Source organism: Oculina patagonica, chromosome 10 (assembly GCF_052425735.1).
Source record: "Oculina patagonica isolate OP01 chromosome 10, crgOcupat, whole genome shotgun sequence".
NCBI lineage: Eukaryota > Metazoa > Cnidaria > Anthozoa > Scleractinia > Oculinidae > Oculina > Oculina patagonica.
The window spans coordinates 2,659,674-2,674,348 of NC_135767.1; the positions used below are offsets into that span (position 1 = coordinate 2,659,674).

General features: G+C 38.7%; 2 protein-coding genes across 2 annotated transcripts; one reads left to right on the forward strand and one right to left on the reverse strand.

The window, feature by feature from the left end:
* Positions 1–8,521: 8,521 nt before the first annotated feature.
* On the reverse strand, positions 8,522–11,846 carry LOC144667490 (ragulator complex protein LAMTOR5 homolog). The gene is made up of 4 exons (XM_078528911.1): positions 11,733–11,846; positions 11,584–11,645; positions 10,231–10,348; positions 8,522–8,682 (listed from the first exon to the last, which is right to left on the reverse strand). Exons 1-4 carry the CDS (start codon positions 11,765–11,767, stop codon positions 8,622–8,624), a joined length of 276 nt encoding a protein of 91 aa, XP_078385037.1. The 5' UTR covers positions 11,768–11,846; the 3' UTR covers positions 8,522–8,621.
* A 126-nt stretch (positions 11,847–11,972) lies between these two features.
* Positions 11,973–13,371, forward strand: LOC144667489 (BTB/POZ domain-containing protein 3-like). Its single transcript, XM_078528910.1, has one exon. The coding sequence runs from the start codon at positions 11,975–11,977 to the stop codon at positions 13,304–13,306; it is 1,332 nt and encodes a 443-aa protein (XP_078385036.1). The 5' UTR covers positions 11,973–11,974; the 3' UTR covers positions 13,307–13,371.
* Positions 13,372–14,675: the final 1,304 nt, after the last annotated feature.

Sequence of the window (14,675 nt, forward strand, 5' to 3'; positions counted from 1 at the left end):
CCGAAAAAGTTGCACCAACAATTAGTAATAGTTGAATTGGCCGACAAGGTTGTTTGTGAAAACATGAAAGAAAGGCCTTGAGCATGATGTACATTGAGACTACAATGCATCTTACCTTGTAAAATAGAGAAAATATTTTCTTGAATACAATTAAGTTTCCTATTGAGCAGCTAGTATCCATGAAATTTTGAACTGAGTTTCATAAGCAAATAAGTGGCTCCAGTAAGATTAAAGAATGAGATTATTAAGATTAAAATGTTTGGGTAATTGTGAAAGGAAAATTAAATTTGAAATGCTTAGAAGAGCTTCAATTAATTTGATTTTTTGGGTGATGTTACCTATCAACAAAAATATTTATGTGACTAAAATAGAAATCGAGCAAAGTTTGATATTTTAAAGAAAGAGGTAATTTTGGCTTCAAAATACCAAATTTCTAGAAGATATATATGTATGACAAAAGAGACTCTTAGTGTGGAATTTGTAAGCAAGCCACTTATTTGCAAATGAATGGCACACACACCACACACTGGCCAGTGCAATACTCTAGATAGCTGTTTATACAGTAGCTACATGTGCATCAAAGGAATCTAAGTTTAATGAGATTTTTAATGGTCCTTAGTCCTTGATTAATTGATTTACAAAATTGTTTAAATGATTGGTTGTTGATTGATTGACTGATTGATTGAATGATTATTTGATTGTTGATTAATTGATTGACTAATTGATTGATTGGTTGATCGATTAAATAGTTGATATTGTCAATTTATTGAATGATTGACTAATTGATTGATTGATTATTTGGAATGAATGATTGATTGATTATTTAATTGATTGATTGATTGATTGATTGAATGATTTATTGATTGTTGATTAATTGATTGACTAATACAGTAAATTGATTGAATGAGTTGTTTGATTGGTTTTAAAAGATTGATTAAATAGTTGAATGATTGTCAATTGATTGAATGATTGACTGATTGATTGAATGATAATATGATTGATTGATTGATTGACTGATTTAATGATTGGTTGAATGATAAATTGATTGACTGATCTAATTGGTTGATTAATTGATTGAAAGATTGACTGATGTATTGTTTTGTTATTGATTGATTGATTGATTGATTGGCTAATTGATTGAATATTTATTTATTATAATTGATTGATTGATTGATTGATCAATTGGTTGGTTGAATAAAATATTGATTGGTTGACTGACTGATGGATTGATTGACTGATAGAATAATTAATTGATTGATTGATTTGTGATGTACAGTAAAAACCCGCGTGTAAGAACCTACTTTTTCAGAGTTTGGCAAAACAGGTTCTTGTATTATGGGGTACTTATTGACAGTTTAGGCTAAGTAGGTTCTTAATTAGGTTCTTAATTTCTACAGAGTAGACATTGTTGTTGATTATCAGAAAACAGTATAAAATCTGGTCTGTTCTTTATTATACATATTTATTAATGTACCCATGTTGCCAAAAGTCCAACAACGTTAATTGATCAATGATACAGTACTGTATATAACATCACCTTTTTGGTTTTTGGTAAATTAAATAGTTAAACCATACATATAAGAACCTGTTGGAATTTGTTTGGCTAAACAGGTTCTTATATTTTGGGGTATTAAAAAAGGAAATTTCTGCCAGAAGGTTCTTAAATCCCTAGGTTCTTACACGCGGGTTTTTACTGTATCATTTTGTGCACATGTAGCAAGGTAATAAACAGTAAGTAATAGTGTTACATTGTAAAGCAAATGTTTACCATGAGTTATGAAAACAAAATGTTTGGTCTAGTGCAAAGCAGCATCACCAAGTTGTTAATAGTAATTTTGTTGCTTAATTACTCAAAATGAAGAAGATAATGCAAATTAATTTTGTACATGTACTTCACTTCATGGTAAACACTTGTCAGTGATCAAATTTTGGAATAATATTACCTTACATATGCACATAATTATTACAATGCAATGTTAACACAAGTTCTTGATCATCCATCCTTTATGATCTGTCCTTGCTCCTTCCTTTCGTCTTAGGTCCTTAGTCATCTGCCCATGGTCCACTGCCAATGTCCTGGTTCCTGGGTCCTCCCTCCTGGGTCCTGCCTGGGTCCTCTGTCCTGGGTCCTCTGTCATGGGTCTTCTGTCATGGGTCCTCTCTCCTGGGTCCTTTGCCCTGGGTCCTCTGTCCTGGGTCCTTGATCCTCCATCCTGGGTCCTCTGTCCTTGGCCCTTTTTGCTCTGTCTCTGCTAACATGCCTGCAAAACCATGCAAAATTTGACATTAATTTAGTATTTTGTACATAGGCCCTTTCTTTGGAAATTATTACACTCTGCATAAACAATGTGAATTCAGTAAATATTCTTGTTTTCCCTGGCCAGGGTCATTTTATTGTGTTCTTGCAGGGCAAGACACTTGACTTTTATGGACACAAATAACTTCTTAATAACATAAACAAGAAGAGAGACGCATAAAAAAAACTGAGGTCGATTTGTTATGTGATTTTAAATCGTCAACATGCATATAGCAAAGAAATTAAACTCACCATGTCAGTGTGTAAAGCCTGATTCAAGTCTCCATATGGTTTGGTTTGTCTTGGACAGTGTTCTATCTCTTGTGCAGATGTGTCTGTCCTCCTCTTGTCAGGAATGAATGTCCTAAAAGGTAAGACACAAAGTCTTAGTTAAGTCCTCTAAGAGAGGCCTAATGGCTTGCATATAAGATACATGTAGGTCTAGATGTTGGGGAGTTTAACCTGTAAATCATTGCCCTTTTGGCATGTTCTTGGGCAGGACATAAATTTACACTTTGACTCACAGGCCTTTCTCTCCACCCAGGTGTATAAAAGTAATGTACATGCAATATCCCACCTGCTGTGACAGGGGGGTAGGGAGGTGGGGAGATCATAGATTGAAATATTCCTTGCAACAAATTGGAACCCCTTGTCCTAGCTTGTATCCATGTACTACTATAGGGAATGGCTACTGATCTTGCCCCAGTTGTTCAAACAGTGGATAGCCCTATCCACCCGATAAATCGCTATCCAGTAGATAGATAGAGCATAGATAGAGCATAGATAGAGCAATAACTAGAGCATAGATAGAGCATAACTAAACTATGTTTTGTCAACACTTATCCACTGGACAGCGATTTATCCAGTGGGGGATAGCGTTATCCACCCTTTTAACTACCAGGGCCTGTAAAGTAGTACACAAGGTGCACACAGCCCAGGAACCTTGATGAAGTACAATTATATCAGTCTGCATTAGAGCCTAACCTGCAAGTATCTTCAGTTTCCATAGCAGGAAGTGACAAGGAGCATCTCTACTCTCCCTCTTGGACTAATTGCCAGTCCATGGCAGGGTTACCCCTCCCCCCAGCATTTAATTGTTGGGTACCCATTTATACATCCTCCGGCCTCAAGATTCCTCATGGACTCGATGAGGATAAGTAAGTATTTATACATCCTGGGTGAGTCTGAGTCTGAGGCACTGTAAGAGTAAAGAGTCTTGCCCAAATACTAACATATTAAAATGACCCTGGCCAGGACTCGATTTGGAGTTCAGGGCACTAAGTGTATTAAACAGAGTAAAGAATGTTTCGCAAGATAAACTTGTATCAATCTATGGATTGATGGATCTACAGATCTACACACTGTAAGGATCTAAAGTATGGATCAATAAAAAAAATAATTTATTGATCCATGTAACTGTCACTCATGGTCAAGCTATCCGTCTGTCTGTCTGTCTGTCTGTCTGTCTGTCTGTCTGTCTGTCTGTCCATCTATAAGGCCTTCAAGGTAAACCATACCCTTTTAACAAGAAAATATCATTCTGATTCAGATCACTCACCATGACTAGATTCTGTATCTCATCTGGACACATTCCATCTGGCTCAGCTCAGTCATCTGTGCCCGGCCCATTAGGTCACATCCATCTGCTTAAGTTTGATCTTGAACCTTTGGTTTGGTATATTACGTCTTGGCTTGTTTTCTTTCAGGTCCTTAAAGATAATAAAGTAACTGTTTAATCTCATGATGTATACATGTATGGCCTGTACACAATGTATATTTGGAGATCCAGTGGTTGTAGACAATATCTGTACAGCTATAAAGAGGTAGATCTAGCACTCCCTCACCCTTGGAGCACTAGGAGGGGCCCCCCTTTTGTCAAGTAGTCACTTAGTTTATACAGTGGAACCCCGATATAACGATATGCCAAGGGGACAGTAAAATTATATCGTTATATCGAGGAATCGTTATATCGGGGTTCTGTCCCATACATTTTACTATTGCCGGGACATAACATATTCATCGTTATATCGGGAATATCGTTATATCGAAGATCGTTATATCGGGGTTCCACTGTAGTTAACTCTGCCTTGTGAACATCTCGCTATTACAGATGTTTTGACTGTTAAACTACTAGCCTTTATCAGGCAATGAAATCAATTATTGTCATCAATCGTCAGTCATATTCTTCTTTCCCTAGGGAACTTCCTAGAGGCTGAGTCGGACGACTACTCTGCAAGGGCCTTTAGTTGAAGCTTATGGTTGAACTCAAAGGTCTCTTCTTGTGGAATAATATGGCTCTTAATACACTTTGTAAGAAAGGTGATTGATGGTTGTCATAGTGAGCAAGCTTATGGAAGCAAATGCTCATGGCAACAAATCAACCTTAGGGTTGTACAATCAACCTCATTGAATGATAAAAAACAAGCAGTACAGCAGTCAAAACGTCATGACCATCACCTCGAAGCATTGCTATCATGAGACTAATGAAAAAAACGTTCAACTATCAAATAAGAATAAAGATGCAGATTTATCACATCTGGATGAAATTTGCATGGTTTATTGTTACCATTAAGAGCTGCACACAGAAATTGATAGCACAAGGGATGTAGCTAAGTAAATATTCAGCCAGCTAGTCAACAAGGACAGGTGGCTTTTCTGACCTTAGTAGCTCTAAAGTTTACTACCTAAGTCTTCAGGGATGTAGCTAAGTAAACACTTAGCCGGCTCATTAACAAGCCCAGCTGGCTTTTTTGGCCTTGGGAGCTCTAAAAGTTTACCTAAGTCTTTGTTTTCATGAGAAATTTAAACCGGATTTAAGTTCTCTTTCAGCCGGTGAAATTAGCCAGCAGCCGGCCCTTAGTGACATACCTGAGTCTTTGTTTTTGAGAAATTTCAGCCAGATTTAATTATATTTCAGCTGGTGAAATTACATGAAGCCAGCAGCTGGCCCTTAGCAACATCCCTGTAGCACATTTCCACTTCAGGCTCCTACATACCATACTTATTCGATTAAGCGCCCTCAGGGCCCTTATTAAATTTTTGGACCTTGAGAGTGGGCGCTTATTCAAGGTGAGCGCTTATTTGAGGCTGGGCGCTTATTAAACTTTCACCATTTTCAGCAAGCAGTAAGTTTATTTTGCAACAAAACAATAAATAATAACAAAACGTGAAGATGACTACCAAAGCAGAATTTTAACTCTTCATTCAAAGTTTCTATAAAATACAAGAAAACTTGGTCTTCGGGGAAGTCTCTTAGTAGTACTAATCTCATTGTCACTAAGGTCACTAAGGTCAATTAGCGAACTTTCAGGGGTGGGCGTTTATTAACTTTTTCTACATACAGGGTACGTGGGCGCTTATTCGAGGTGAATGCTTATTCAAGGTTGGGCGCTTAATCGAATAAACATGAAGTTTTATCCTTTTCAGTGTGGATATAAACTTTAGCGTTTCTTTTTTTTTACCAGCCTTTAAAGGTAAAGCCTGAAATTTAATTCTTGGTTTTCATGTTACGTCATAAAATTCTGAAATCAAAATTCACTAGGCCTACTAAATTTTCGTTGTCATTAGACGTAAGATGAACTAAAAATATATCTTTTTGCAAATTTCCAGATCGATAGTGTCATTCGTTTTTTAAACAGAGCATTTTGAATATTTGAGTTCTCCGTCGTATGTGATATCAAGCTGAGTGCCGTGACAAAGCTGTTTTGTTTGAAAAAAGGCCTTTCCTTTCCATTTTCAGCAGATTGAACATTTCAGATATAATAAGTGGTGTTTATGTGAAACTGTACTAGCTCATGAGCGAAAGATTGCCTCCGCTGTAAACAGAATTGAGTTCCAGATGGTTTCTCTGACATCACGGCGGCCATATTTGTGTCCCTCGGAAGGACACAGTTATGAAATCTCCATACTAAGCTTTATAAATTTGCGTGGAAAGGTTCGGCAAATAACTCGCGGACGGTACACCGCACAGACCTGAAACTTGGAGAAATTGCTTATCTATTTATCGTCTGTAATATTTGAAATTTATAGCTTCTGTAGTTGAATGGTTTCGAATTTATTTTTTGATTGCGTGACAGTGAAAACCAGCAATTGAGATATGGTGTCACCTAAGGAGTGAAAATTCCCATTTTGCACATAATGTTGTTTGAAAGTTTGACTTCAGCTCTATAAAGTACATGGCAATAGTTCCTGAGTAAAGTCAATAAATGTGGCCAACTCTTAAATTCTGGTTCCAAAAAATAACACTTGTTAAAGGCCCGGTAATACGGGGAACATTTTTGTTCAACTTGTCTCGCAACATTGTTGCATTGCAAGTTGAACGAGTTGTTGCCCGTATTACTACCGTGCGCTCAACTTGTCTCGCAACATATTTCGGTGTTGCAAGTTGAAAAAAGTTGTTGCAAAAAGTAGAACTCGGTTCTACTTTGTGCAACATGTTGCTGCAACTTGCAACATCAAAATTTGTTGCGAGACAAGTTGAGCGCGCGGTAGTAATACGGGCAACAACTCGTTCAACTTGCACTGCAACAATGTTGCGAGACAAGTTGAACAAAAATGTTGCCCGTATTACCGGGCCTTAAAGAGCCTATTGGCTTACATGTTACCTTTAAAAACTTATTGTTTATGGGCTGTGTATGTAAGGTCGTAATTTTATGCAGTATAGCTTACATCATGTCTAGTTTATCTTTTCCGTGTATATGCAGAAATTAAGGTACATTAACCCCAATAAGTTTTGTGAAATAAGCTTATATAACGCTTATGTTACTCACCAATTTGGTTCCTCGGTCACTACAATAATTGTATAGTGCTTCAAACATCAAGCAGGCTAGTTATAAACCAACTAGAGCTGTCCAAAACAGAACGCCTAATGCTTGCATTTCTTCCTCAACAAGATGATTCTTGTGTTGAAAACTCGCCAAAGAACTGTAAGACGTCAAAAACAGTCCACAGTCAATATAAAATGTCCTCGTGCTTGGGTTCAAAACATTGAATTATCCGCCATCTTTGTTCCTGGCGAGTCTTGGCGCCAGGTTACACGCGGTCACAATCAAGAAGCTCCAGTATCTTCAGTTGGCACCCGGGGGGAGGTGGTGGGGGCCCGAGGTCCAACGACTGTCATGTTTTTGACAGAAATGGTAACCCTTTTGAAAACCTTTCAAGAAAAATGGTACCCTTTCTCATACCTGCAGCAAGAGATATTTTGCTTATGACGACTAACAATTTTTTTTTTTTTTTTTAAAAAAAAAACTTAAAAAGGTACCCGTTAAAATTTAATTTCGGGCGGAGCGCCACTACAGAGATGCTCCCGGGAACGGACCAAGAATATCAACACGAAACCAGGTTTCAAGTGCGAGTGAAGAGTGACGGTGGGTTTTTCTTGCTGCAATGAGGGGAAAAGGGAGTTCTTGCCTGGGGGGGGGGGGGAGCGGGGATACTCTTAGGGGTGTAAATTTTGGATTTTTGGTCTCACTTAGGGTGTTCCGGGCAAAACGCCAATATTTTAAGCTACAGTATATTCGTCTCGTTTAGGGCTGCAAACGAGAAAGAAATCTACAAATATAAATTCTATTCTTAGATTTTTAATATTTTTTAGGGGTAAAGAAAAGCTTGTGCCACACCCAGATTGGTCTCTTTTAGGGTTTTTTTCATTTCCGATGAACATCCCCGCCCCTTTCATGTAGGAGTCCCCAGGGGGTTCGGGTTGGATCCCCCTGAAAACTTCCCGTCCAGATACCTTCCAACCTTTTGGCCTGAAATTGCATGACGTCACCGAATGACACCAACACTCGCGACTCACTCCCAGGTTCTTACCAGTCTCAAGTGTAATTTGTTTGTCTGCATGGGGAAGAGGACGCCTAGGGACTAGCCTGATCAAAGTTCCAGATCTTCTAGGCATTGGAATTATTTCCCACACTTGTTCAAGGTCAAAATGTTTTCCAGATGAGTGGGAAAGGTCATTACACAGAATAGGAAGGAGAGAAAGCGACAGAAAGGGTAGCAACAAAGTAAAGGAAAGGGGAAGTAGCAAGGAAAAAACTTCAGTCCCTCTTATGTGCACAGCATAAATAATGAGGCCATTATAGGGAGTACCCCCCCCCCCTCCGAGTGCAAATTTGTCGACAAAGGGTCTGTTGTATTGTAAGGGGTCTATTGGATTCTAGATTCAGGTCTGGGTCTGTTGGGGCAATGGGTCTGTTGGATTCTAGATTGTAAACACACACACAATTTGCTACCAAACTCATTCTAAAACATCTTTATTTTCAATGCTAATAACATTTCATTTACAAACAATTTTAAGTACAAAAAGTTCAATTTATTTTTGTGTTCATGATGGGACTTTGTGGATAGCAACTGTGACGTTTCCTTCTGACCGTACAAGCAAGTTACTGCAAGAAACAAACAAAATAAAAAAAAAATGTGCATGATAAGTAATGACATCCATAAGCATAATTATTTAGCGCCGGGGTTGAAGGGCAGCAGTGGGCCCCTTTTTGACTGGAACAAATTAAATTATTTTACATTGGCTCAAGGTTGCTACAGGGGCTAAGTGGCTGATTAAGCCAGCACCTAGCACCATGTTCTATAGCATACAGCATCATGGAGTATCCCCCTCCCTGGATGGGTTGCCAGCACATCATAGGTAACCCCACCAGCTAGTCTGTCCAGAGATGTTCCTTTTTGTTTAATTTTTTTTTCTAGTTAGATAGTGTGCAATAGCGAGTGGGGCCCCCTTGCGCATTCAGATTCCCTGTGGTTTATAATTATTCTGCTTGCAGGCTCTTGATGAAATTTAGGGTGAATAGAGACGGTCTGTAAGCAGGCTGCCCCTAGCATGTTTGGCAGGTTCCCTCCAGGCACCCATTTATACCCCTGGGAAGTTATCTACACCAGTACTCAAACCTGGGACCGGCATTCCAATACATTAGGCATTAGGCAATGGCCCTTCCCAATTGGTAAGTGTGTGCAAAACACCATAGCCAATAGTTTAAAATACTGCCTGCATTACTGATTACTCCCTTAGGGCGCATTTTTTTTACCCACAATTCTGGAATAAGAATGGCTGGTATAGAATTCTAGGAATAATCGGGAGTGCCTGCATTAAAAAACGCCCATGTAGTCGAGATGATATGCATGGTCCTAGCAGGACCGTAACAAATAACTATGGCAGCCTGTGAAGAGGTTACCATTGCAGCCACTATCACAGCAATTTTTTTGTCTAAATAAAGAGGAGGAAGAAAGTATGGAGTCTTAAATGTATTTGTCGTAAGTTCTGGTAGTGCTATTTACAAAGGAGAAGAGACACATCCCTCAAATCGCGGGCTTTGCTGCCGCCATCTTGGATTTCATTCGCAACATTCTGTTCATTCTGCCCCCAGGATGGAAATGCGGAATAGAAAAACGCATGCATTTCACATTCTGGCCATTCTCATTCCAGAATTGTGAATAAAAAAATGCGCCCTTAGTTTCACACTTTAACCAATTTCAGGGGCAGTTTGGGATCTTTATGGAGCATTTATGATTGAATCAAGGAAATGTAATTTCTTTTGGATGGCCAATTTTTGGAGGTTAATAGGCAAAATTGGCAGTAACTGGGTTTGGGGTATATTGCTCTTGCATAAAATTTTCTGTTTAGACTATGTGACTAAAACTCAGCTGGTTTGATTCAAAATGCTTACCACAATTATTTTAACATGACTGACCAAAATAAAAACATTGTTGAGAGCACACAGACCTAAAATGCTTTTTCCAACTATCAATAGTACAAAATCAGAGGTGCTATGATTTCAATTCTCAGCCGTGACTCAAAATAAAATTACCTGACTTTTCATGCCTTCAAGAATTTCATTTTTCCCTGACCATTTCCAGACCTGTGGCGACCTTGCAGTACTGCTAGATTTAGTTGCTATACATCCTATGTGACACATAATGCTTACCATGCATCTGACTCTAAGCAGATAACTGGCTGAGGTTCACTGTCTGGATATAGTTTCTTTGCATTTTCCACAAGAGAACAAATAAGTCCTGCATACATGGGATTTGCAGTACCTTTAGCTGTTTAAAGAAAGTACAGAACAAATAAGAAAAAAGATTAAAATACAACATGTGCACTTTTTGTTGCTAATTGTCATGGATAACATATCTTGAGAAAACTGGCTATTACATTTCTTCATTCTTAGTTTGACGTTAACCATCTTAATCTTACTCTGACTAGCCCACCACCTTAGAAAACTATTATTTTTTGCGTTTTTTTTTTTTCAGTTTAAAAGCTTACGGTTGGCACACAGAATGGCGCAAGTGATAATGAGCCAATAATTATAACTTCAATCGCAATAAAGCATAAATGATTGTGGATGTTACCCTTTGACATAAATAGGAACTTAAAATACAGTTTAAAATACACCCTACTCAGGGTAGGTACAATATTTTTAGTTTTTGTGGTGTAAAATAGGGTCAGGGTTTCAAATCCCCAGCAGCACCCCCCAGGCCCCTGACAAGTATTTTGTCAGGTTACTCAGCAAATTGGATGTATACCCTAATGAAGTGTTTTAGTGCCTGCACACTTGTTTCATTTTGGAACAAGCCTGCTAAAACAAATCATTGCCACCACATGGGTGAAGAGAGGTACTGTAAGATTGAGGTGATTTGACTGAGAACATAATAAATGGATGTTGGTCAGTTCCCGGGGGGAGGGAGGGGGGCTCCCTATAATGACCTATATATTAAATGCTGTGTAAAAATGGCATCAAGACTTCCTGGTTTAGGCATATGGCATGTCTTTTCAGTATATGTAAGGGGTTCTTTTTTCGGTAAAAGGTATACGAAAGGGGTACCTTTTCTGTCAAAATGGTATATATGAGGGTAAGGTGTTGGACCTCGAGGCAGAGCCTCCCCGTACAAAACGTTTTTGAGTAGCCCCCCCCCCCCCCCAAAGGTTTCAGTCCGTGTCAAATGTGGACCTATTGCTGTGGAATTTGTGCTGAGGTAATGACATAAATTAAAGCAACGCAAATTAAGGGCTTGCATTTTCTCTATTTTTTTACTGTTTAAAAGTAGTTAACATTAATTAAAATGGCGTAAAGGCGATCTGCAATCCCATTGACAAAAAAATTCCATAATAAAACTTGAAGTCATGTGATCAGCGAGTGACTCAATTTCCTTTACACGTCCATCTACCAAATTATTATGAGCTCAGGCTACTAGAAACTCTAGGAATTAAGGATTGACAAAAAAATAACTGAAGTTTTATTCTGATGTCTGTAAATATAAAATGTAAGCCTTATACTAACCTGACAAAGCTAATCCTTGCTGATCGCTACACAACACTCCGATGACGCCATGTTCTGACATGCTGATAGAGGATAAAGGAGAAAACAATACAAATTTTGCTACAAATACTTGTTACTCTAACCACAAACAACATATGTAGCAAACTTACATGTCATCTAAATGAGAATCTAAGGATTTTTCCATCTTTCAAGATCGAAAATATCTTCGACTCGAATGTTGCAGTTAGTGTGTAGTAAGCTTATATGAAGATGCTGCCGATTTAGGTATCATCCGCTGACAACTTTTTGCGCGCTCGTGCCAGTTCGCTCGCGTTATTACTTCCGCCTTTCGTCGACATTCCCTTTCGCTTTGGAACGCTTTCAGAACATTCGTTTTACTATCTACCTAGAAATGGCTAAGGTAAATACTGACGAGGTTTATCAATGGCAGCTAACAAAGAAGACAGTCAGTGAAAGAATCAAGCATTTGTACAACAACCCGTTGATGGCAGACGTCAATTTTGTTGTAGCAGACAAGCAAGGAAGCGATCACCCTAAAGTTAAAATTCCTTGTCACAAGATTGTCCTGGCTGTCAGCAGTCCTGTATTCTTCGCAATGTTCTACGGAGAGCTGCAGGAGATATCAGAATCTATTGAACTTCCAGACTGTGATTCTGAAGGACTTTTGGAGTTCTTGCGTTACATTTACTGCGACGATGTCCGGTTAACCGGAAGTTGTGTGATGCAAGTGCTGTACTTGGCCAAGAAATACATGATCCCATCACTGACGTCCCAATGCAGATCCTTTCTAGAGGCAAATATTAACGCTGAAAATGTTCTGGATGTGTTACCTCTAGTGGATAAATTAGAAGAGGCTCATTTAACTGGTGTTTGTTGGAAGGTTGTTGATGCCCACACTGAGAAAATTTTGCCTTTTTCCTCCGCCACCCTGCTTGAAGAACATGAGGAACTTGTAGCTTCCATGTTAAGTAGAGATACTCTTAACGCCAGTGAAGTCAAGATCTTTCAAGCTGTGAATCGTTGGGCGAAGGATATCTGTACAAAGCGAAGACTGACGCCCAGTGGAAAGGAAAAAAGGAAAGTTATCGGGGAAACAATTTTGAAACTTATACGTTTTCCTTTAATGCTACAACAGGAATTTGCCGAACAAGTCCCCAACACCAACATACTAAAAAAAACTGAGGTTATTCAAATGTTTATGTATTTCAATTTGAATAAAAAGCCTGGAGAGTTTTCGTGTATTCCAAGGTGTCCAAAAAGCAGCGTTATTCACCGTTGTAAACGATTCGACGGATCTAGCTGTTTTTGGTATTATAATCGTGGCAGTGTTGATTCCATTTCATTCACCGTCGATATTCCTGTTTTACTAAGAGGAGTTCGTTTGTTTGGATTTAGAGGGGAAACCTATTTTGTTAAAGTAAAAGTCTGCGGTGAAACTGTCCTGGAAGACCGATTTCAAACAGAAACTGAAGAAAAGGATGGGTATTATGGATTTGATATCATTTTCGAGCAATGCCGTCAGCTGAATCCAGGTGTACCCTGCGTTTTAGAAGCTTTAATCAGTGGACCGAAATCTCACTACGGGATTTCAGGCGAGGAAGAAGTGGTCTGCGACAAAGTTACTTTTCGATTCGATGCGACACATAACTCACAGAATGGTTCTTCTGTGAGCAGGGGACAATTTGCAGAAATTCTATTCACATACTCCCCAACCAGGAATTGACTCATCGATCGCATCGCGGGATTACGCCAGCAAAAAGAAATCTTACATGAAAACTGTGTCTTCGCTCGCTGTGATAAGCGCACGAATTTGGTAGCGCGAGCACCAACGAACTTTTCCTGAACTCTGATGAGTGAAAGTCACCAAGAAAATTTAGTTTGTAAAAACAGATCGGCTTAAAAACCGTTTCATTTCATAAATACCCTATACCGATCGCAATACTGGTTCCAGTATTTTCAGTTTTATCACGATGTATTTTAGATCTGGATTCAACTACTTGTTAAGAGTTAAATGTGAGAAATAGATATCTCCTTGAAGAACAAGCTTTCATAGTGATGCTGCTCTATAATGGCTTGAAGTCATAGTACTAATTAGGGCATTTCATTTTGAGATGCACAATCTGAGCAGATAATGGATGAAATTCTAATGAAATCACTTTTCATGTCGTCCTTAGTATCTAGGTGAATACTCGTTTCCTATTCGAAACATTTTGTTCGATGATTTAAAAAAAAAATCGAAAATGCGCGAGGACACCAAATGAAAAAAATATTTGGTTGATGCTTCGTAAAATAATTTTCCGAAGTACTTTGATTGTAACGAGCACATTTGTATTGATTTTTTAATTATTTAGTTTAAGCTATACATTTTTAAACTTTCAGTGAACCTTAACGTAGCTACGGGTCACTGTTGCAATTAAGTTAGTTTCTAGTGTTTCTGGAAAGTGTAAATGCGCGATATAACGCTGTTTAATGATATAGTCGAATTTTAGCATTTACTGTATAGTTTCCACCAGAATAAATACACTTATTGTAATCATACTGTAAGCGCATTCTTTGTTTGTTGAAAAATGTCACGGCAACTAGAAAACCGGACAACAACAACAACAACAATCTACAAGCAAACGAGACATCGTTATGATAACAGCAACATCCGAGTGTACATGGCTGTACATTTACATCTGCAAATGGTTAGACATTCTAGTCTTCTCGGAAAAGGACGATAAACCGTAGGTCCCGTCTCCTGTATCTTCAGTCTTATAACAGGGGACGTTAAAGAACCCACACACTATTCGCAAAGAGTAGGGCACGAAGCTCCCGGTGTTGTGGTCTGGCCTTGTGTAGTAAATTACAGTATGTGTACAGCGCATTTGAACATATATATATATGAAAAATGCGCTATATAAATTCATTATCATTATCATTACTTGCATGTGACCAGAGGTTCGATTCTGCGATTGCTTTCGTTTTTTCTCTGCCCGTCCTCGACCACAATCAACGTTGTCGAATCGGTTTTTAGTTCCACCTCTAAAGAGGTCACTCTTCGGTCCTCGGCCCCAGTCGTCCACGGAAAAACCTCCCTTCACGCCGTTCTT

Bases quoted from the DNA above. Each gene is read 5' to 3' on its own strand.
- LOC144667490 (XM_078528911.1), bottom strand. From the start codon at position 11,767: ATGGAAAAATCCTTAGATTCTCATTTAGATGACAT. The intron at 11,646-11,732 runs GTAAGTTTGCTA...ATCCTCTATCAG, and splicing joins GATTCTCATTTAGATGACAT to CATGTCAGAACATGGCGTCA. The intron at 10,349-11,583 runs GTTAGTATAAGG...TTCTTTAAACAG, and splicing joins GCAAGGATTAGCTTTGTCAG to CTAAAGGTACTGCAAATCCC.
- LOC144667489 (XM_078528910.1), top strand. From the start codon at position 11,975: ATGGCTAAGGTAAATACTGACGAGGTTTATCAATGGCAGCTAACAAAG.